The sequence below is a fragment of the Pituophis catenifer genome, unplaced genomic scaffold (assembly GCF_029215685.1).
Source record: "Pituophis catenifer annectens isolate HBS135680 unplaced genomic scaffold, rPitCat1.0.hap2 SCAF_6, whole genome shotgun sequence".
NCBI lineage: Eukaryota > Metazoa > Chordata > Lepidosauria > Squamata > Colubridae > Pituophis > Pituophis catenifer.
This window is the reverse complement of record NW_027256886.1, coordinates 7,428,423-7,453,154: the sequence shown is the minus strand read 5'-3', so window position 1 is coordinate 7,453,154 and position 24,732 is coordinate 7,428,423. Positions and strand designations below refer to the sequence as shown.

General features: G+C 44.5%; 1 protein-coding gene across 1 annotated transcript in view; it reads right to left on the bottom strand.

Annotated features, from left to right (window-relative positions):
- Nucleotides 1-24,732, bottom strand: part of MCF2L2 (MCF.2 cell line derived transforming sequence-like 2) — a 231,445-nt gene that overhangs the window by 59,200 nt on the left and 147,513 nt on the right. Inside the window, exon 16 of the mRNA XM_070946454.1 lies at nucleotides 92-158. Within this exon, the coding sequence (XP_070802555.1) occupies nucleotides 92-158 (67 nt within the window). The remainder of the gene's footprint in view (nucleotides 1-91; nucleotides 159-24,732) is intronic.

Below are 24,732 nucleotides of genomic sequence, written 5' to 3'. Positions count from 1 at the left end.
TCAGATAGTTTTACTGACACTTCTGAGGAGGAGTAAGGCAAAAACCTCTGTGCTGCTTTTGACTTCAAGTCTCGAAAGACACTCAACGTACCTCAATTATGCTCTGAAGTTCCTCCACGTAAGCACGTTCGGTTTCTATCAGTTCATTTATTATATGGCTGTGGGAAAGAAAGAGAGGGAGAGAGAGAGGGAGAGGGAGAGAGAGAGGGAAAGAGAGAAGGAAAAGGGAGAGAGAGAGAGGGAGGGAGAGAAGGAAAAGGGAGAGGGAAAGAGAGAGGGAGGGAGAGAGAGAGAGAAGGAAAGAAAAGGGGAGGGAGAGGGAGAGGGAGGGAGAAAGGGAGGGAGAGAAGGAAAGGGAGAGGGAAGGAGGGAGGGAGGGAGGGAGGGAGAGGGAGGGAGAGAGAAGAAAGGGAGAGGGAGAGAGAGAGGGAGAGAAGAAAAGGGGAGAGGTTGAGGGAGAGGGAGAGGGAGAGAGAGAGAAGGAAAGAAAGGGAGAGGGAGGGAGGGAGAGAGGAAGAAAAAGGGAGAAGGAGAGAGAGAGGGAGAGGGAGGGAGAGAGAAGGAAAGAAAGGAAGAGGTGGAGAGAGAGGGAGAGGGAGAGAGAGGGAGGGAGAAAGAGAAGGAAAGAGAGGGAGAGGGGAGAGAGAGAGAGAGAGAGAGAGAGAGAGAGAGAGAGAGAGAGAGAGAGAGTCAGTCAATATTTGTTAAGGAGCATTGTAATGAGATAACAAAGCTATAAATGAGAGGATGTGCCTGAATATTCAGACTTATTATTTATTAAGAACCTTTACAGGTAGTCCTCGACTTACAATGGTTCATTTAGTGACCGTTTATTACGACAGCACTGAAAAAAGTGACTCATGATCATTTTTCACACTTATGGTGGGAAAGCATGGTCACGTGACTTACATTTGGACGCTTGACAACTGACTCACCTTTATGAGGGCTGCAGTGTCCCAGAGTTACATGATCCCCTTTTGCGACCTTCTGACCAGCAAAGTCAATGGGGAAAGCAGATTCGCTTAACAACCGTGTTTCTCATTCAAGAACTGCGATGATTCCCTTCACAAATGTGGCAAGGAGAGTCGTAAAATTGGGACAAAACTCAACTTAACAAATTTCTCACTTAGCAACATAAATGTTGGGCTCAATTACGGTCGTAAGTTGAGGACTACCTGTATATGGCCAATCAACTCAGTCATGGTGATTCCCGGAGGCTTACAGAAACTAAACCCCAAATACAAAACCCAATAAGCCTTCATCCCCCTGGTGACAACAATCTAACCACCACTTGATGGGCTCCATTATCATCCTGCTGCCAAGACCATGTCTTTGGAGCTTTTCAAAAGAGTGGGGGCCAATTTTATTTCTGCAGGGTTGATTACAGGGAGGGAGCCAACACAGAGTGTTGTGGCCTGTACGCGGCCTGTGCGGCTGGTGGCTGATTCCGACAGCGAGGAGCCTGGTGTGGTGCTGCGCCAGCAGCCTGTGCAGCTGGCACTCGAGTCGGACAATGAGGAGGCTGGAGAAGATGTGGTGCCAGAGGCAGGGATTCAGCCAGGGCCTCCAGAAGCTCCCATAAGTGAAGAGGAAGAAGAGGAGGAGCCTCTTCTCGATGCACGGGCACGCAGAGCTGCCAAAAGGCAGGAGTGGCTCCTCAGGAGGGGGTCTCCTCGAGAGTAAGGCTTGGGGCTAATTGGCCACTCCCTTAGCCTATTTAAGGAAGAACACCGACTGAAGCAATTTGCAGGAAACAACTTCGTTCACTCTCCTTCGTGCCTCGATCTTAGTTCTTTGCAAATTGCTTCTGGGCTTTCTGCCAACCATAGTAAGATTAAGATTATTTATTCTTTGGATTCTTGTAGGCTGTTAAGAAAGTTAATTAACAGCCTTTGTTTGGAAAACACCACCACCACCACCACCACCACCACCAGGCTCAAGGTTGACTCAGCCTTCCATCCTTCTGAGGTGGATAAAATGAAGACTCAGATTGTTGGGGGAAAAAATATGCTGCTGACTCTGTAAACCACTTAGAAAGGGCTGTAAAAGCACTGTGAAGCAAGAGGGCTGTGAAAATATTTACAGACCCCTCGCATCCTGGGCATAAATTGTTTCAACTCCTACCCTCAAAACGACGCTATAGAGCACTGCACACCAAAACAACTAGACACAAGAACAGTTTTTTTCCCAAACGCCATCACTCTGCTAACCAAATAATTCCCTCAACACTGTCAAACTATTCACTAAGTCTGCATTACTATTACTATTAGTCTTCTCATCGTTCCTATCGCCCATCTCCTCCCACTTATGACTGCAGGACTGTAACCTTGTTGCTGGTATCCTTATGATTTATATTGATATTGTTTCCTGATTGCTTATTTGTAACCTATGACTATCATTAAGTGTTGTACCTTATGATTCTTGATGAATGTCTCTTTTCTCTTATGTACACTGAGAGCCTACGTACCCTATGCAACCCAATGCACCAAGACAAATTCCTTGTGTGTCCAATCACACTTGGCTAATAAAGAATTCTATTCTATTCTATTCTATTCTATTCTATTCTATTCTATTCTATTCTATTCTATCCTATCCTATCCTATCCTATCCTATCCTATCCTATCCTATCCCATTCCATTCCATTCCATTCCGTAAGTCTAAGTGCTATTGTTATTCCCAGCCTCCCTGCTCTGGTGGGATGGGTAAATGTAATTGGGAAAAGACAATCTTTCAAATAGGCTGTGTAGGGATTTAAAGACAACGAAGTGCAACCCAGAAGGCATTGTTATGAATTAGTATAATGTCAAGTATTTGCAAGCCATTGGCACATATATCATACAGACACTAGTGGAGGCAGGAAGTGCCCCCACCCCTATGTGGAGAGGAGGGGCTTACACTGAGTATAAAACCCCCTCTAACCTTTCCACCATGCTCTCTTTTACGTTTGTTCTCCATGAGACATGATCTTTGATAGGGGTAGTCACACACGCTGTGTGCCCCCTACCCTAATGGATATTAAGACAGCCTTTGTATATAGTTAATATGTTTTGTTATATGAATAAATACATTTATCACATTTATTCATGCATCTGCCTTTGGACTCTTCTATGCTCCTGGGTGTTTCTACGATCCCAATTTCCACAGAATGGTAGCAGAGGGAATGGTAGCAGAACTCCACTCCAGGAGCTGTTGAAAAGGCGAGATGCCCTCCAAAATAACCTGTGAGAGAAGCTCCCCTGTTGTGACCAGAGGCCTTCAACGGAGGAGAACTTCACAGCAGCCCCAGACTGAATCAACGATGGAAAACATTGAAGGGGGTTTCCATCCTGCTACACCCTGGCAGCCAGAGGCCACCCAGATGCAGCAAGAGATCCCAGGGGCTGAGCCAAGCGATGCTGGAGAAGGCTTCTTCAACACTGACGAAGAGGGGGCAGAAGGACCAGATGAAAGCCTGGACAGGCAAGTGGCTGAAATGTCAGAAGAGGAGTGCAGAGCAGCGCTCGCCTGCCTCCTGAAGACAAGGGCAGCAGCCAGAAAGAGGCCTGAGGAGGCAGCACCAGAGATGCCTGCCATCCCGGTAAGGACTCCCCTGCCTGATCTCTCCAAGATGGCGCCTGCCGCCAGAGAGACTGCCCCCCCACCCAGTTTCCCGCCAAACAAAATGGCCGCCAGGCCACTTCCGGAGGCAACTTCCTCCAAGATGGCTGCTCCCCTGGGCACTTTGCCAGAACCACGAGCCAGGCCCTCCCCAGCTCCACAACCCAGGCCTACAACGCCAGCCAGTCAGTTCAGCCTTCCAGCGGCCCAGAGGACCACTCCGAGCCCACAAGGCCCTTGCCAGGCCCCGCCTGCCATGGCAAACATCAAAGAGGCCATAGAGGCCCTGGTCGCTGCCCTGCAACTAATGGAGCAACCACCCACTGGCCCCCCCGAGGCCCCAGACCCAGCTGCCCACTCAAGGAGGGCCCCAAATCCAACCTCCCACCCCCGGAGGAACCCAGATGGACCTGCAGCCTCCCACCCCCCACTGCAGAGGCACTCACCATTCACTGAATGCTCCAGGGAGGCCCAGGCTGAGGCCTCCGCACCTTTCCGGCCCTGCTGGGATGACCCGGAGCTGCAATCCTGCTCCTCTGATGGAGAAGAGGAGATCCAGAGACATTTCCAGGCCTACCCAGCCCATGGACCTCATCTGATGGGCCTCCAGTCTCCAGAAAGATCTCCAGGCCTTCTTCCCACTCCTCCAAGGCTTCCCCACCACATCGCTGATGTCCGGGCCTATTCTGAGGCTCCAGCCAGACCTGACTTCAGAGCTCAGAGAGGGAGATCGGAGCTCCAACAAGAAAAGGCTTTGGAGCATGCTCCATTTCCTGCACGTGCCCAGTTGCTTCAAACTACAGAAGGACTACAAAAAGGAGCCAGACCTAAGCAATCGATCCCAGGCTTAGGGATCCCAATGCCATTCACAACAGTATCTCTTCAGCCATTTGAACAACTCCCCATGCAGTTTAATGGCAATAATTTTGTAACTTTGCCAAATAATTTTGAAAAATTACATTTAAGTGGTCAGAATTTTAAAAAATGGTGTAAAGAGATTCAGATAATTCTCTTAAGAGAAAATACTCTGGACATGATCAAAAGACCACCCCCTTTACCTTGGAGCCCTGAAATTGAGTTCCTGCATAAAAGAGCTTACACAACTCTGTTAAGTTCTATAGACACAGCTCTGTATGCCAGTCTTTCAGACGGCCTCACAGCTCAGGAAGTTTGGACTGCCCTATATAATTTGTTCCATAGTGACAATATGGCTGCAACCAGCAGATTGTCAAGAATGTTCCACAACTATAAACTCAGACCTGGTGTCAAAATGGGGGAACATTTGGCAACGCTTAAAGCCATGAGGGATGAGCTTATACAGAGGGGGGAGCCTGTTTCTGAATCCACTTTAATTAGTGTGATGTTGAACTCCCTAGACAAATCCTGGAGTCCCTTTATTATTTCTCTAGAAGGGGTTTCTAGGGAACAAAGAAATATAGAATACTTTTCTGGCCGCTTTATTGAGGAAGATTTAAGGCGCAGAGATGAGGAACAACAAGAAATGAAGGAGGCATATCACAGGCCTAGGCCTCAGAGGAGGCGCCAGGACACAAGTGAAAGGATTAATACCCTTCCCACCTGCTTTGACTGTGGTATACAAGGTCACTTTAAAAGGGAGTGCCCTCGCTCTAGGGCCAACACGGCTGGACTTAAGCACAATAAAAATAAAAGAGGCCGTGGAAGAGGGGGAGGTGGTCATAAAGGATACCAATACTGTAGTGTCACTAGTGACAATCACACCTCCCAGGTAAAGGATGCTGAGGGGCTGTGGCTTCTTGATTCAGGTGCATCAACGCATATAGCCAACACGAAGCAACGATTTAAGGTTTTACACCCACTCAAGTCCTCAGTAAAAGTTGCCACTGGGGACAAGGCAGAGGTAACTGGGGAAGGCGTGATCAATGTGCCTGGTATAGGAGATGTCACTGGGGCACTGTATGTTCCCTCAATCAAGAACAACCTTTTAAGCATCTTAAAATTGACTGAGGATAAAAATGTAAAACTGGTTTTTGAGAAGGGTGGAGGTTATGTTTCCGAAAATGGGAGTGTTGTTGGCGATATTGTAAAAATCAACAATTTGCCTTATTTTTCCCCAAAAGCACAGGTCAAAAGGCACAAGAAACCTAACAAGAGGGCTCAGGGAGCTAACGCCCAGATAGAGCAGAAAGCTTCTGTGCCAGCCCCCAGGTTGTCGAAACTCAAGGACCCTGGACCTAAAACCAATGAAGCTTTTAAACCAGCTCCTAGGACATCCAAAGCCATTAAGGCTGAGCCCATTAAGGTCACAACTCCTCAGCCAATCCTGAGGAACTCTAAGGTGACCTTTAATCCAGTGCCTACTCTCATTACTGAACAAACCAAAGCTTGTAATGGTAAGATACATAAGGTTGACAAAGTATGCATGGGTAAACCTTTACATTTGGATTGTGCTCATATATTACACCACAGGCTTGGCCATGCCAGCTTCCCGGTTATTAAGAAAATGCAAGATTTTTCTGATGGGCTTAAGATAAAGAATTGTAATACCTATTTGGAATGTGCCATCTGTAAGGCAGCAAAATCTAAAACTGCTGCTATACCTAGGGTCTCTTCCCGTCGTGCAAGGTACCCTTATCAGCTGGTACACATGGATTTGGTTGGTCCTTTTAGACCCTCCCTTGGTAGGGGGCGTTATTTTTTAACGGTAGTAGATGATTACTCTCGTTATGGCCATGTATTTATTTTAAAGGACAAAACTGAAGTCTTTACCAACTTCAAATATTTTTACAACCAGATCCAAACGCAACACAAGGTGTGCATCGCTCAGGTGCAGAGTGATAGGGGGACTGAGTTTACATCCAAGATTTTTGAAAAGTGGATGAAGGAGAGAGGTATCCTCCATTTTAAATCATCCCCTCGAACTCCGTCCGAGAATGGTATTTCAGAAAGGAGAAATGGAGTGCTGCAGAATGTCATGAACTGCCTACTTGCAGATGCTGACATGAGCCAAGTTTTTTGGGCAGAAGCGGTCAAAATGGCTAATTATCTAGTCAACAGGACGTGGAGTAGTGCCATTAACCAAACCCCATACTTCCTGGTCCATGGAAGGAAACCTAGCCTCTCACACCTGAGAATTTTTGGTTCCTATGCCTGGGTCCATATTCCCAAGCACCTCAGAAGAAAGGGGGGCAAAGCATCAAGGAGGCTCAGATTTATAGGTTATGCAACCGGCAGCAAGGCCTCTAGGTTTGTAGACAAAAATAACCTTGTCATTGTCTCTAGATCAGCTTCCTTTGAGGAGGGGTCAAATTGGTCAAAAATTCATTCCAATGAACCCGGTTATTCCCCTATTAGAAGCGACACTGAACAAGCAGCACCATCTGAAGAGGATGAACCAACAAACTCCAAGCAACTGACCAGCGAAGATCCAGATGGTGATGAATCCCTACCTGACTCTGACAATTCAGACAAGGAATCCCTGGGTGACTTCACACCTCCTGCCTCACCTAAACGACCATATCTTCGCAGCGCCTGGGACAGAGGCCCGCCCCATTTTGATTGGAAAGATACTTCCGGCAGCTCCAATTCTGACACCGATGCTCCGGATGACAATGATGATGGTGAGTGGCAATTTCCCAGACGATCAAAACGCTCCAATAAAGGGGTGCCACCCAAAAGGTTGGACATTGGCTGTGTTGCCTCGGTCAACAGCGTTACCATGGCCCCTAAAACGTACTCAGATGTCCTTCAGCTTCCCGAGGAAGAACAGCGCAGGTGGAGGGTGGCAATGGAGCGGGAAATGGACAGTCTCAAAAAATTGAAAGTCTTCATCCCCATGGAAGTCCCCAAAAAGAGGAAAGCAATTGGCACCCGTTGGGTCTACAAGGTCAAGCCAATGCCCAACAACAAACTCCTCTATAAGGCCCGGCTGGTAGCACAAGGCTACGCACAGCGCTACTTGCAGGACTTTGATGAAACATACTCCCCCACCGTGAGAGCGGAAAGTGTGAGGGCTGCTTTGGTCACCGCAGCAGCACATGGGGAACACATTTTTCAATTTGATGTGCAAACTGCTTATTTACACGCACATCTAAAACAAGAAATTTACGTCAGAGGTGCCCCCGGATTTCAACGGCAGGAAGGCCACACCTGGCTTCTGAAGAAAAGTTTGTACGGCCTCAAACAATCAGGCAGACTGTGGTACAAATGCCTGACTAAAACTCTCAAATCACTGGGTTTCCATCCATCTCCAGCTGATAAATGTACCTTCACAAGGGATACCAAAGGGGGGCTGGAGAAAGTCCTAGTGTATGTCGATGATCTTTTATATATAGGGCCTGACAAGGGGGGAAGTAATATATTTGCCAGGACCCTACAAAAAAAGTTCACTCTAAAGTCTTTAGGATATGTGGACAAGTACCTAGGCGTACAAATCATCACTACACCAAAAGGTTTTGCTCTCTCACAAAAGGAAAAGATAGAGGAACTCTTGGTGAAATGTAAAATGGAAGATAGCAAGCCAACGGCTATCCCAATGCAGACCGACTATTATGGGTTGGCACACAAGGATAGCCCAGAGTTCCAAAATAATACTCTATTTAGGTCAGTGATTGGCTCATTACTATATATAAGTAACTGGAGCCGTCCAGATATTGCCCTGGCCGTAAACCTGCTATCTAGACAAGTGGAACATCCTACCCAGTTCCACTGGTTAGCCATTAAAAAGCTATTAAGGTATCTCAAGACCACAGCAGATTACGTGCTTCGCTTGGAACCTGAGAATAGAGACAAGGCCCAATTAAAATGCTTCGCGGATGCGGACTGGGCCGGAGATACCAAGACACGTAGGAGTACTTCGGGCTTCTTGGTACTATTAAATGAGGCACCCATCCATTGGCATGTGGGGCAACAGAAATTTGTTTCGTGCTCCACCGCTGAGGCTGAATATGCATGCCTATCAGAGGCAGGGAACGATCTGATATGGTTTGATGCCTTAATTTCTAGCATCTGGACACCACCGACTTTGCCCATCCAAATTATAGAAGACAACACCGGGGCCATAGGCATTGCCAAAGCCTATGCGGTGGGAAAAAGGTCCAGACATATCGATATCCGCTATCAAAATGTTAGGCAACTAGTAGAGATGGGGTTTATATCTTTATCACATTGTCAGACCAAATATCAAACAGCTGATATTTTCACAAAACCTCTACCAGCAGATAGGCACAAAGATCTGTGTAAAAAGTTATGTCTCACAGGGTAAAATCTGTTGTGCATTGCATTTGTATGTTTGCATGCCATTGGCTCGCAAGGAGGGGAACTGTCAAGTATTTGCAAGCCATTGGCACATATATCATACAGACACTAGTGGAGGCAGGAAGTGCCCCCACCCCTATGTGGAGAGGAGGGGCTTACACTGAGTATAAAACCCCCTCTAACCTTTCCACCATGCTCTCTTTTACGTTTGTTCTCCATGAGACATGATCTTTGATAGGGGTAGTCACACACGCTGTGTGCCCCCTACCCTAATGGATATTAAGACAGCCTTTGTATATAGTTAATATGTTTTGTTATATGAATAAATACATTTATCACATTTATTCATGCATCTGCCTTTGGACTCTTCTATGCTCCTGGGTGTTTCTACGATCCCAATTTCCACATATAACATTATAATATAAGCAAACGACAAAGCTCAGAGGCCACACATTCTAAATTTAAAAAGTGCAGTTCGTGCAGTAGAACAAGAGTAAGATGAAGAAGTGTAAAATGTAAAAACATCTTATTATTAGTATTTTTCATATTTATGTGAACGTTTTTCTAACATTCAATTAAATCCATTATTCTAGGTTCCTGCATTCTGGTACATAGAAAACCTCCTTTTACAGATAATTCAAAACAAAACAAAACAACCCCCCCCCCCCCCCGAAATAAGCTCAAAGGGCAGACTTGATAGCCTTTTTTCCGTGGTCAGTTTTCTGTGTTTCTCTGTTTGTAAGGTGTGCAAATATTGTCATGTTTTTCTAAGCTTCTAGGCGATCTTCTAGGCAATAAGGAGCCTGGTGGTGCAGTGGACTAAACTACTATTAAAGTAGTATTTAGCTGCCAGCTGCCTGCAATTACTGAGAGTTCAAATCTCACCAGGCTCAAGGTTGACTCAGCCTTCCATCCTTCCGAGGTAGGTAAAATGAGGACCCGGTTTGTGGGGGCAATAAGCTGACTTTGTATAAAATAGAACACCGCTTAGGGGGGGCAAAAAGCCCTACTAAGCAGGTATATACAAAAGTATGAAGGCTATTGCTTAAAAGCATTGTAAGCCGCCCTGAGTCTCCAGAGAAGGGCGGCATATAAATCAAACTAATAAAATAATAAATAATAAAAATAAATCTTGTAACCTCTTGGCTCATCCTTTAAAAGAAAGAAGGTGCAATCTGATGTGACCAAAAGGAATGTTAAATTTTACACCGACTACATTTGTCACACCAGTGCTGACGGTCTGTGATCTAAGAAGAGTATGTATATCATAAGTAGAAAAATAATTCCAGTGGCAAAGGAATTTCAATAATTAAGTCAGTATTTACTTACTTAAACAGGTAATAGAATGACCACTGGCAGTAAAAAAAAAAAAAAACACAACAAAACTAGTGGGAGTGATGTGACCTCCAACTTCCTGTCAGATTTCTTTGCTTTTGGGAAGTTGTCAGAGTGTGTCAGAAATCACAAACATGCGAGAAATATATAGATTTCCATTGGAGATTAGAATTGGGTTCATATCAGAGGTGGTATTCAGCAGGTTCTGACCAGTTCTGGAGAACCGATAGCAGAAATTTTGAGTAGTTCGGAGAACCGGTAGTAAAAATTCTGACTGGCTCCGTCCCAGGGGTGGGTTCTACATTTTTTTACTACCGGTTCTGTGGGCGTGGCTTATTTTGTGGGTGTGACTTGGCGGTCATGTGACCAGGTGGGCATGGCTAGCTGGTCAGAGTCATTTCTGGAAGGTCCTCGCACTTACGACCAATCCTCGCACTTATGACCCGACTCATTTGTTTGCTTTTAACACTGATCAGCTGTAGGATGGCCCTTTGAAGCCCCGCGGCAAGAGTTTAAACAGGTTTTTTCCCTCTAGCCATGTGGCAGCAATAGATGGGGGGTGGGACCAAATAAAAGGTAAGAATAACGTGGGGGGTGGGGGGGAGGGCAGGGGGGGGAGAACCGGTTTGGTGACATCATATTGTCACCGCTACCGGCTCGGCCGAACTGGACCGAACTGGGAGGAACCCACCACTGCTCCGTCCCCATCTATTCTCTGCCTCCCGAGTCCCAGCTGATCGGGAGGAAATGGAGATTTTAAAGTATCCTTCCCCTGCCACCCCACCAAGCCACACCCACCAAGCCACACCACGCCCACCAAGCCACACCCACAGAACCCGTAGTAAAAAAAATTGAAACCCACCACTGGTTCATACATCGCCTTAAAACTTCTTATCCCATTGTGATTTGGGAACAGGAAGCTCTCAAGAGGAAGCTACAGATTCATTTCTGGATGATTCTCTGTGCCTGGCTCTTAGAGCGGGTTCACATATCACACTAAGTCATAGTGAGGTTTGGTCAGTTGTAGCTTGATAGAAACCAGTCACCATGGTATCGAAGCTACAGTTTTAGGCCTTAAAGATGCATAAATCATGGTAAACGAAATCATGTAAGGCAGTGGTGAAATCCAAAGTTTTTTACTACCGGTTCTGTGGGGGTGGCTTGGTGGGCATGGTGTGGCTTGGTGGGCGTGGCAAGGGAAGGATACTGCAAAATCCCCATTCCCACTCCAGGGGAAGGATACTGCAAAATCCCCATTCCCACCCCGCTCCAGGGGAAGGATACTGCAAAATCTCCAGTCTCACCTCACTCCAGGGGAAGGATACTGCAAAATCCCCATTCCCATCCCACTCCAGGGGAAGGATACTGCAAAATCCCCAGTCCCACCCCACTCCAGGGGAAGGATACTGCAAAATCTCCAGTCCCACCTCACTCTGGGGCCAGCCAGAGGTGATATTTGCCGGTTCTCCAAACTACTCAAAATTTCCGCTACCAGTTCTCTGAACTGCTCAAAATTTTCCCTACCGGTTCTCCAGAACTTGTCAGAATCTGCTTGGATTTCACCCCTGATGTAAGGATGGCTTGATTGCATCATTCAGTCTATCTAATGTTCCTTGGAAATCATTCTGGAATGTGTTAAACCATGACATTTTCTATATACGATAGTTACAAACACATCCGTGGTTCTATTTTGGTAGACATTTAACTTCCCCACAAATTCCTTTGTAGCTTTTTTTATTTTATTTTTTTAAATTTTTTTATTTATTTTTATATGCCGCCCTTCTCCGGAGACTCAGGGCGGCTTACAATGCGTTAAGCAATAGCCTTCATACTTTTGTATATTTTTTATACAAAGTCAGCTTATTGCCCCCACAAACTGGGTCCTCATTTTACCCACCTTAGAAAGGATGGAAGGCTGAGTCGACCTTAAGCCTGGTGAGAATTGAACTCGCAGTAATTGCAGGCAGCTGGATGTTAAATGCTGCCTTAGTAGGAGGCATTAGCCTCCTACACCACTCAGGCTCAGCTTTGTTCATAAATTTATTTAAACAACCATGGGCACATCACACCCCTTGCTTAATTTTGAAAATTTCATGTAGCATGCCATTTATTCTCACACATCAATCATATACTGCTGTTATCCCATTCAGTAACAAGTTCAGCATATGGTAGCCGAACGTCTTCATAAATAACCACCTATTAACTGTCTTTAAATCAACAAAGGAACATTATTTTTTTCTTTCCCACACTTGTCTCTGACTTGCTGGAAAGCAAAAATCTAGACCAGACACTCCCTGCCTACATACACAGAATACAAAAAGCCAATATGCTGGTTTTTTTTCCCCAATAGCAGTATTTCTCAACCTTTGCCCCTTTAAGATAGAAGCACTTTAATTAACAGAATTTCCTAGCCAGAATGCTGGTTGTGGGAATTCTGGGAATTATAGTCTACACATCTTAAAGTTGCCAAGATTAAGAAACACTAACCTATAGAAACCACAATCCAAAATTCTCATTACAGATAGAGAAATTCTCATAAAGTAGAGCAGTTGGACTTCTGTGGAATATTATATTTTTCAGAGTATAAGATGTACCTTTTTCCCTCAAAAAAGAGGGTGAAAATCTGGGTGCATCTTATACTCCGAATGTAGCCCCGCCCAGCTTCTCAAACGGAGGTTTCAGAGGCTGAAAAAATCATCAGAAACGAAGCTTCAGAAAAGAAGCCCCCAGACAGAGCTTCAGAGGCTTTTTTTCTGAAGCTCTGTTTCGGAGGCTTTCAGAGGCAGGAAAAAAAGTTTTTTCTGAAACGGTGTTTCAGAGGCAGAAAAAAAAGCAAGGCACAGAGCTCACAACCAAGGAACCTATTGCTAAAATTCACCTCTGGGAACAGCTGATTGGGGGTATTCCGGGAGGCCGATCCACCTGCCAGTCAGCTTTTTTTCTTATTTTCCTCCCCAGAAACTAAGGTCTTATACTCCGAAAAATACGGTAAATGGAGAACTAAGATGGCCCCGCTGAGAGCAATGGAGCAGAACTGTCAGCTGCAGTGAAATGAAGAGCAGATGAGTGGACTGGCTCTTTGCGATTCCTCTCTGGACAAGCAAAGGACTTGAGATTGCCCACAAGTGCTCCATACAGTCGCTCCTCACAAGAAGACTAGCAGTCTCTGGTGGATTTAGAGGTCTCAGAGATGAGGGAAAGCTGCCTTCATCTAAAAAGATGGCATTTTATGGACACTGGATTTGCATATTTTCTTTTCTAATCACTTCTGGCTATTCCCTGTTAACTGCTTTTCACTTAATAGAAATCTTAACAATGAATATGTTTCTTCACAGCACTATATAATGCTTCCTTCAATCCTTAGTAAATGTCAGGTGCAAGTAAACAGGAGTTGAGTTCAAAGCACTAAAAGTTTATTAAATGCAATCTATAGACAAAAATCTGATCTATTAATGGTCAAGGCAACCTCATGCTAGGTAAGAGTCAACAGAATTCATGGGGGTCTGGACTCAGATCTCTTATGGCTGTGTAAGGATTCCAAATTGATGACTTCTTTGAGCCTTCCTTCAGGTTGCGCCTGGTCCTCTCCTATTTTAGATAAAAGGGTAAGGACTTTAAAAAAACTCTTTTGGGGAGACGGAATAAATGGGAAAAAGGTAATTAAAATGTTAATTTTGGATAGTTACAAACAGGCTGATGAATTTCAAAATACGTTTCATGTAATGTAATCTTCCTTTCCCATGGGAAAATGCTGTTGTTGTTTTGAATTTTTAAAAAGACAAGCCATTCATTTCTTTCCCACACAGAACTAATGCTCAGAGGGGAGAAGCACTGAGGTAACTAGGAAAATAACTATATGAGGCAGCGGTGGATAATGGAGTCGTGTTTTGCCATAGACGCTTTTCTAATTTGCAGGGATTATGCGTAGCTTGCATGGACCTCAGAGCCTTTGAAAATCTAAAATTAAACTCAGTGGCTTTATGAATACAGGTAGTCCTTGACTTACGACCATAATTGAGCTCAAAATTTCCATTGTTAAGCGAGACAAGTGAATTTTGTCTCATTTCACAACCTTTTTTTGGCCACAGTTGTTAAGTGAATCACTGCAGTTATTAAGTTAGTAACACAGTTGTGAAGTGAATCTGGCTTCCCCATTGAGTTTGCTTGTCACAAAAGGGGACAGTACGACCCCCCAACTAGTCTGCATATGACTGCAATCGTCATAAATATGAGTCAGTTGCCAAGTGTCCGAATTTTGATCATGTGACCATGAGGGTGGTGCAACGGTCATAAATGTGAAAAATGTTTGTCACTTTTTTCAGGGCTGTTGTAATTTTGAACAGTCAGTAAACAATTTATTTATTTATTTATTTATTTATTTTTATTTTTATACCGCCCTTCTCCTGCGGGACTCAGGGCAGTGCACAGCCAAAATAAAACATAGCATATAAAATTTAAAAACAGTTTAAAAAACAATTAAATAATTTCGGCCCAATAATTTAAAACAACCCAATTAAAACCGAATCCAATTAAAACTGAGAGGATGGGATCAAGCCAGCCTTGCTAGATGGAACAAGTGTGTCTTCAGGGCCCGACGAAAAGTCCGGAGGTCTGATATCGTGCGTATCTCAGGGGGCAGGTCATTCCAGAGGGCGGGTGCTGCCACAGAGAAGGCTCTTCCCCTGGGGGTCGCCAGCCGGCACTGTCTGGCCGACGGCACCCTGAGGAGACCCTCTCTGTGCGAGCGAACCGGCCGGTGGGAGGCTATTGGCGGTAGAAGGCGGTCTCGCAGATACCCCGGCCCTTACAATGATTGTAAGACAATGACTACCTATAGATGTAATGGAAGAATCTGGATAGAAACAGCTAATGGGGTAAAAAAATGGAAGGGCTTTAAGAAAAAACATTTTATTCTAGTGACACCCAGTTCTGGTCAGACCCACATGAGGCATATTGTGGTGCAGTGTTTAGAATGCAGCACTGCAGGCTACTTCTGCTGACTGCTGGCTGCCTGCAATTTGGCAGTTCAAATCTCACCAGGCTCAAGGTTGACTCAGCCTTCCATCCTTCCAAGGTGGGTAAAATGAGGACCCATATTGTTGGGGGCAAATATGCTGACTCTGTAAACTGCTTAGAGAGGGCTGTAAAGTCCTGTGAAGCGGTATATAAATCTAAGTGCTATTGCTATTGTAAATTAGGAAAATCTTTCGTCCCTTTATTTTTGTCAAGAAGCTGGATGGAAGGTATAAATAGAATAAAAGGTAAAGGTTCCCCTCGCACATATGTGCTAGTCGTTCCCGACTCTAGGGGGCGGTGCTCATCTCCGTTTCAAAGCCGAAGAGCCAGCGCTGTCCGAAGACGTCTTCATGGTCATGTGGCCGGCATGACTAAACGCCAAAGGCTCATGGAATGCTGTTACCTTCCCACCAAAGATGGTCCCTATTTTTCTACTTGCATTTTTTACGTGCTTTCGAACTGCTAGGTTGGCAGAAGCTGGGATAAGTAATAGGAGCTTACCCCGTTAGGCAGCACTAGGGATTTGAACTGCTGAACTGCCGACCTTTCGACCGACAAGCTCAGCGTCTTAGCCACTGAGCCACCGCGTCCCCTATAAATAGGTGAAGTTAAATATTATTTTTAGGGGGGAAGGGAACAAAGGAAATCACCAAAGGCACTCAGAATTCCGTTGCAGAATCCAATGCAAAATAAACCAAGACATTTGCAAAATAGATAATGAGAGAAAGCAGATCTTGCAGAACGTGCTGTTTGAGGGAACAAGGCCTTGAGGGGAATAGCTTGAGCAGAGGCAGAAAAAATACGTGAGATGGAACACCGGCCTCTACAAAACACTGCTACAATAACAGCAAACAATCCAGCAAAAGGAGTGTACAAAAAATTCACGCCTACAGGTGAAACAGTAACAGCGCTCCCACCAAGGAGGCAAATGTGAAAATAGTGAGATCTGAACCTCATGCAGAAATGAGTCAGGGGTGAATGAGTCACTTACCTTCCCTACCATTTCGTAAATCTGCGCATGTGCAAAGGCTGAAAATCGTTGCAAAAAAAGGGACGTCATGACGTCTGCGCAGGTGGGCGGGGCTTAGCGCAGTTGGCCCTACTGTATTGCGCGATCCGGATAGAACCGGCTGAATTTCACCCCTGAAATGAGTGTAATATTTCAGTGTGCGCACTAAGACACACAGAATCCTGTGCTTAGAAGGCCACCCTGCATCTTACAGAAATTACTAAATTAACTACCAGTTCTGTGAGCGTGGCTTGGTGGGTGTGGCAGGGGAAGGATACTGCAAAATCTCCATTCCCACCCCACTCTGGGGCCAGCCAGAGGTGGTATTTGCTGGTTCTGCAAACTGCTCAAAATTTCCGCTACCGGTTCTCCAGAACCTGTCAGAACCTGCTGGATTTCACCCCTGAATTAGACTGATCCCTCCTGTATGACACGTCCCATTTTGAGGGTATACATTACATACATTACTTGTATGTTCAATCCCCTTGAACCCAAGAGTCACTTAGTTGAGTAAAGTGGCTATAAAAACTGGATAGATTAACTAGATGATAGATATAGATAGATAGATAGATAGATAGATAGATAGATAGATAGATAGATAGATAGAAATAGATGAGAGCAGTGGTGGGTTCCTCCCGGTTTGGCCGAGCCGGTAGCGGTGACGATATGACATCACCGAACCGGTTCTCCCCCCGCCCACCCCCCCCACCCACCCCCACGTTATTCTTACCTTTTATTTGGTCCCACACCCAATTTATTGCTGCCTCCTGAGTCCCAGCTGATGACTAGAGGGAAAAAAACTGTTTAAAAACTTGCTGCGGGGCTTCAAAGGGCCGTCCTACAGCTGATCAGTGTTAAAAGCAAACAAATGAGTTGGATCGTAAGTGCGAGGACTGGTCGTAAGTGCGAGGACCTTCCAGAAATGACTCTGACCAGCTAGCCATGCCCACCTAGTCACATGACCTCCAAGCCACGCCCACAAAATAAGCCACGCCCACAGAACCGGTAGTAAAAAAATTTAGAACCCACCCCTGGATGAGAGAGAGAGAGAAGCAGAGAGAGAGAGAGAGACAGAGACAGAGACAGACAGACAGACAGGCCGAACGAAGCCTCAGAGGCCTGATTCGGCCCCGGAAGCTCCATTTCAGCCAGAAGGTGCAACGGGCCCGGGGGAGGCCTCTGGGTGCCTGAGCGGAGCTTCCAGGGGGCGGATCTGCTCCTCGGAAGCTCCATTTTAGTTGGCAACATGCAGGATGAGTGTTGCAGAGCCTCTGCTGTTGTTTGTAAGAACAAACAACTGCCGTGGTGCTGCAAGATTCTTAGTTTCGGGACTTGTTCCAAAACGCTAGGGGGTCCTTATTGTGTCACTTCCAATGTTCACTAAGGGAATTAAATATGACAAATGTATATGTATATGATCACATAAACTGCTGAGTTAACAGAATCCTTTGTCTAGAAGGGTATAAAAACCATTGTACCTAATTTCTGTCTTTGTTCAACGCTTCATGTACAGAGCTTTGAACTATTGCGCAATATACATTGTCTCTGATTAACCCTGAAAAGTTGTGTTGGTCTTATTAAATCCACAACATTTGGGCATGTTCTGCTTTGGTGAGCCAGGTGCACTGCAAATAACAATTAAAAAAATGTTTCAACTTCAGAATTATGACACCAGCATCTAATTAAGCCCCTGCAACAGACTCGGCAAGGCAAGTATTACTGGCTTTGTTTTGAATGAGTACGATCCTTTAAATACTGAGAAAAGAAAGCAGAGATGCTTGTTTTGTGAACTTGAGGAAGGCTAAGGTGTCTTTTTCCTTAAAGAGGAATGACCCCAATCATTTGGGGTGGGGGGCTAGGGATGTTGCACCCAGATATCCTTTTTATTAGCCCTGCTCCTGTGCTTTTTCCAAGCAGACAAACCTACCAGGGATGGGTTCTAAATTTTTTTACTACCGGTTCTGTGGGCGGGGCTTATTTTGGGGTGTGGTTTGATGGTCATGTGACAATTCTTTAGGATTTAATAGAGGTACTGGTCTACTAGGTTTTTAACTGCTTGCAGAGCTGTACTGGTCTACCCATTTGTTTTTGGAGGCACAGGTCTACCACCACACTGCCTTTTAACACTGATCAGCTGTGGGGCGGCCCTTTGAAGCCCCGCGGCAAGAATTTAAACAGTTTTTTTCCTTCTAGCAGATCAGCTGGGACTCGGGAGGCAGCGAATAGATTGGGGGCGGGGCCAAATAAAAGGTAAGAATAACGTGGCGGGGCAGGGGGCCCCAGCTCCCGAACAAAGAGAACCGGTTCGGTGACGTCATATCATCACCGCTACCGGCTGGGCCGAACAGGGCCGAACCGGGAGGAACCCACCACTGCAACCTACTGAAAAGATACTGGCAGTCCTTGAATTACAACCCTTGGTTTAATGACCGTTTGAAATGAAAAAAATTACTTAGGGTCATTTTTCACCCTTACGGCCGTTGCAGAATCCCGGGGTCACATTATCAGAATTTGGATGCTTGGCAACTGGATCATATTTATGACAGTTGCAACGTGTCCCCCACCCTGGGGTCATGTGATCATCTTTTGCGACCTTCTGATTAGCAAAGTCAACGGGGAAGCCAGATTCCCCGTGTTACTCACTTAACAATTTCAGTGATTCGCTTAACAACTGTGGCAAGAAAGATTGTAAAATGGGGGCAAATCTCACTTCACAACCATCTCGCTTAGCAACAGAAATTCTGAGCTCAACCGGTGATCATAAGTCAAGGACAACCTGCAGCAAAGTTTTTCTCTGATTGCATAGAAAATTGTCCGGGTCAAAATTAATTTCTTTCTGATGGGCAAGAAAGAGAATCAAAGACTAATAAAACAAAGCGGCAAAGTCAGATTAGAACTTAAGGTTCAAGTCTTGCCAAAAAGGGTTTATCTTTTAAAAAAAACCCACATCCTTGATTTTATAATATGAACTGCTCTGTTAAAAATCCAGCTTCTGCCCTGATTCCTGAATTTTTATGCTGTGTTCTTACAAATAGGATTAAGAGTGGTGGTTTGGTTACAGTTGACTTGGATGGCCATCTAAACCACCATCTGGATCTTCATCTGAAAAAGGAGGGCAGGGAAGAGGCAAGCTCCTCCTTGGGGAACCAGGCCTCAGGACCAAATCATGGCAGGACCAAGCTCCCTACAGCACCTAATCTACACCAGGGCTGGGCAATGATGATCTCTTCATGACGTGAGGACTTCAACTCCCAGAATTCCTGAGCCAGCATGGCTGGTTCAGGTATTCTGAGAGTTGAAGTCCACAGATCATAAAGGGGTCATCGTTGCCAACCCCTGCTCTACCCTCATGGATCCGAATGTGGGTATTGAAATCTGGCCAGCCAACCTACAAGAGCCCACAAGGACAGAGAAAGAGAAAAGCATTCTTGGAAGAGCCTATCACAAGTAATGGCTTACTACTTGGAGCTAATAAATTACTCAGGAAAAAGTCATTGTTTCCAAGTAACCCAATTGTTTTGCTAACCTCCACCTTCTTTAGACATATTTGAATAGTTGCCAGAAGCTTCCAGTATTTAAATCTCCAGCTGACAGCATTGACATCCTGGAAATTATGTAAGCATGTTTGATGCTTAGAAGTCCCCAGCCTTGCCTGCAACTGGCAAAGCTTTACTCCTCTACCTCCTGGTCTTTGATTGCTAATATAGATCGTGTGCCCTGAACTGTAGATCAGGTTGTCCAACCTTGGCAACTTTAAGACATCAGGACTTCAACTCTCATACATGCGAATTGGCTGAGGAAATCGGGGAGTTGAAGTCCATGGATCTTAAAGACACCCCTGCTGTAGATTTATTTATTTATTTATTTATTTATTTATTTATTTATTTATTTATTTATTGGTTCAATTTTATTTATTTATTTATTTATTTATTTGTTCAATTTATTTATTTATTTATTTATTTATTTATTGGTTCGATTTATTTTATTTATTTATTTATTTATTTATTCAATTTATTTATTTATTTATTTATTTATTTATTTATTTATTTATTTATTGGTTCGATTTTATTTATTTATTTATTTATTTATTTATTTATTTATTTATTTATTTATTTATTTATTTATTTATTGGTTCGATTTATATGCTGCCCTTCTCCGGAGACTCAGGGCAGCTTACAATGCGTTAAGCAATAGCCTTCATACTTTTGTATATACCTGCTTAGTAGGGCTTTCGCCCCCCCCCCCCAAGGGGTGTTCTTTTTTAAACAAAGTCAGTTTATTGCCCCAACAAACCGGGTCCTCCTTTTACCTACCTCGAAAGGATGGAAGGCTGAGTCAACCTTGAGCCTGGTGAGATTTGAACTTGCAGTAATTGCAGGCAGCTGGTGTTACTTAACAGTGCTTTAGTCAGCTGCGCCACCAAGGCTCTTGTATCAACAAGGCTCTTGTATCTTGATCAAACGATGCTTAGAATAGAATAGAATAACAGAGTTGGAAGGGACCTTGGAGGTCTTCTAGTCCAACCCCCTGCCCAGGCAGGAAACCCTACACCACTTCAGACAAATGGTTATCCAACATAGTTCCACTGTTGGAGCATTTAACACTTCTGGAGGCAAGTTGTTCCACTTGATTAATTGTTCTAACTGTCAGGAAATTTCTCCTTTGTTCTAAGTTGCTTCTCTTCTTGATTAGTTTCCACCCATTGCTTCCTGTTCTACCCTCAGGTGCTTTGGAGAATAGTTTGACTCCCTCTTCTTTGTGGCAACCCCTGAGATATTGGAAGACTGCTATCATGTCTCCGCTAGTCCTTCTCTTCATTAAACTAGACATACCCAGTTCCTGCAACCGTTCTTCATATGTTTTATCCTCCAGCCCCCTAATCATCTTTGTTGCTCTTCTCTGCACTCTTTCATGCGTATCAGTTCTCTGCATATCAGTTCTAACACAACTGATAACTGTCACTTTGGGACTGGGAATTGTTCCAGTGACTCTTGGAAATTGCAAATTGAACCCATCAAGACAGAAAAGAAGCATTACCAACGAACCAACTCTTGTTATGCTTTAAAAAAAAAATTTTTTTTAACGGCGTCCTATAAACAGCTTCTTCTCCACGCTCCATTTCTGCCAGGGTTGATGATTAGTTTTACGCAGAACAGAAGGCTGCTATTACTAGGAACGTTAGCAGAGTGAAACAGAGTCCTTTTGTAGAATATGCCAACAGCAGAGAAGAAACTAAGTGAACGTTCGCTGGTGGCCAAAAATGAGTTAGTGACCACTGACCAAAAGGGAGAAAGGTAACAAAGAACTAATGGCCAGGCTGAGGAACACCTGCGATGTCCCAGCAAGCAAACTATCTGCCACCAACTCATTTATAGTTGAGGGGGGGATTTTTCTTCCTCTCTAGAATGAGATAAGCAGATGACTGGACAGCAAACTAGGGCATACAAAACTTTTGCCAGACCAATTCTTGAATACAGCTCATCTGTCTGGATCCCTCACTGCATATCGAACATGTATACAATTGAACAAGTCCAGAGATATTTCACGAGAAGAGTCCTCCACTCCTCTGCTCACAACAAAATACCTTATGCCACCAGACTCGAAAGTTTGGGTGTAGACAATTTAGAACTTCGCTGTCTTCGGTCTGACCTAAACGTAGTGCATGACGTCATCTGCTACAATGTCCTACCAGCCAATGAATACTTCAGCTTCAACCAAAACAATACAAGAGTACACAATAGATACAAACTCATGGTAAACCGATCCAAACTAGACTGCAGAAAATACGACTTCAGTGACAACTCCAGGAGTTGTCAATACCTGGAATGCACTATCTGACACTGTGGTTTCTTCTCCAAATCCCCAAAACTTTAACCTTAGACTGTCCACTGTAGACCTCACCCAATTCCTAAAAGGTCTTTAAGGGGCATGTATAAGCGCACCAGCGTGCCTGTCCTAATGTTTTCTTTTATTCGTATCCTTTCCATGTATTTATAATCATGTTTACACTTGTATCTATCATAAAATACACGCTTGACAAAAGTAAATAAATAAAAAGGGCAATATCAGCTGTTATTGTTATCAACAACAGAATAACAGAGTGGTAGGGACCTTGGAGGTCTTCTAGTCTAACCCCCTGCTCAAGCAGGAGACTCTATATCATTTCAAAGAAATAGTTGTCCAATCTCTTCTTAAAAACTTCCAGTGTTGGAGCATTCACAACCTCTGGAGGCAAGTTGTTCCACTGATTAATTCTTCTAACTGTCAGGAAAGTTCTCCTTACTTCTAAATTGGATCTCTCCTGGATTACTTGCCATCCATTGCTTCTTTGTCTTGTCTTCAAGTGCTTTGGAGAATTGGTTGACTCCCTCCTCTTTATTTTATTTTATTTATTTGTTTGTTTGTTTGTCAAACATGTACAAGATAGCAGGTATAAATATGAACATGGACATGAACAAAGGAAATAAATACAAATAAATGGGGACAGAAGGACTGGGATGGTAGGCACGCTGGTGCACTTATCCACGCCCCCTTTACGGACCTCTCAGGAATGGGGTGAAGTCGACAAGTAGGGGTACAGTAGACAAGTTTAAGGTTGGAGCTGTGAGGGTTTGAGGATGTAACAACAGAGTCAGGTAGTGCATTCCAGGCATTGACCACTCCATTGCTGAAGTCGTATTTTCTGCAATCGAGTTTGGAGCGGTTTACCTTGAGTTTGTATCGATTGTTTGCCCGTGTATTATTGAGGTTGAATAATGTGGCAACCACTTAGATATTGGAAGACTGCTACCATGTCACTCCTAGTCCTTCTTTTTATTAAACTACAGGTAGTCCTTGATTTACAACCATTCATTTAAGTGACCGTTTGATGTTACAACAGCACTGAAAAAGTTGACTTGTGATCGTTTTTCACACAACTGTTGCGGCATCCCCGTGGCCACGTGATCAGAATTCAGATGCTTGGCAACTGGCTCATATTTATGACGCTTTCAGTGGCCCGGGGTCATGTGATCCCCCTTTTGCAAGGGGATTCCGTCAAGCAAAGTCAACAGGCAAGCCAGATTCACTTAACAACCACGTTGCTAACTTAACAACTGCAGTGACTCACTTAACAATTGTGGCAAGCAAGATTGTAAAACGGGGCAAAACTCACTTAACAACTTTCTTGCTTAGAAATGGAAATTTTGGGGTCCATTGTGGTCAAAAGTCAAGGATTACCTGTTTTTGTCCTCTCTGTTTGTAGGAAAAAGGTTGACTGCAAATACTGGTGGTTACTTTTTTTATAAGACGGTTTTTTTTCCCCCCTTGTCTGCAGCTGTTTAAAATCTCAAAGAAAGTCAGAGGTCACGTTTGTTTGAAGTGTATTTTTGCTCACTGTTAAATCTGTTTGGTTATCCTTTTTCCTTTTATGCTTGTTTGTGTTTTAACATTTGATAGCAGGATGTAATAAAGATACTACAAAGGAACGCAAAAAGTGAGTGAACAGATCAATGTGGAAGCAAATAACAATAAAAACAGAGCGTTGGTAAGAACAGCAATTGCATCATTTCCCATTACCTCGCCAATTATCCCCTGCAGTAGCGCTTGTTAATGCCCCAAATGACTACATCAAAACAGGAATTGCTGTTGACTGTCATCTCTTCTACCTCATGCTTTCCTTATAACAAAGAAACGTACCAACCCTCCTGACAGGTAGCAGCTATTTCAACAAAATGTAGACTGGAGTAGGGTAGGGTAGGGTAGGGTAGGGTAGGGTAGGGTAGGGTAGGGTAGGGTAGGGTAGGGTAGGGTAGGGAAGGGAAGGGAAGGGAAGGGAAGGGAAGGGAAGAGAAGAGAAGAGAAGAGAAGAGAAGAGAAGAGAAGAGAAGAGAAGAGAAGAGAAGAGAAGAGAAGAGAAGAGAAGAGAAGAGAAGAGAAGAGAAGAGAAGAGAAGACTAGACTAGACTAGACTAGACTAGACTAGACTAGACTAGAATAGAATAGAATAGAATAGAATAGAATAGAATAGAATAGAATAGAATAGAATAGAATAGAATAATATTGGAAGTGACCTTGGAGGACTTCTAGTCCAGCCTCTGCTCAAGCAGAAGAACCTATACCATTTCAGATAAGTGACTGTCTAGACTCGGGGTGTCAAACTCAAGGCCCACGGGCCAGATTCATCCAGTGGGGTGCTTAGATCGGGCCCGTGGAGCCACCCTGGAAACAGCGAAGGACTGGCCCATGGTGCCTCTGCCAGTTGAAACGGAGCTTGGGAGGTCTGCTGGCAACGCTCCCAAACTCTGTTTGCCCTGGCAGAGGGTTGCATGGGGCTGTAGGAGCCAAAAACAGAGCTTGGGAGTCCGTTTTCGCTGGCAGAGCGCTCAGGCCACCACAAGCGCCCCCCCCCAACACGAGTGACATCGAGCTGGCCATGCCCACCCTGGCCCCCCAAGGTCAAACACAACCTTGATATGGCCCTCAATGAAATCAAGTTTGACACCCCTGGTATAGACTCCTCTTAAAGACATCCAGTGATGGAGCGCCTACAATTTCTGGAT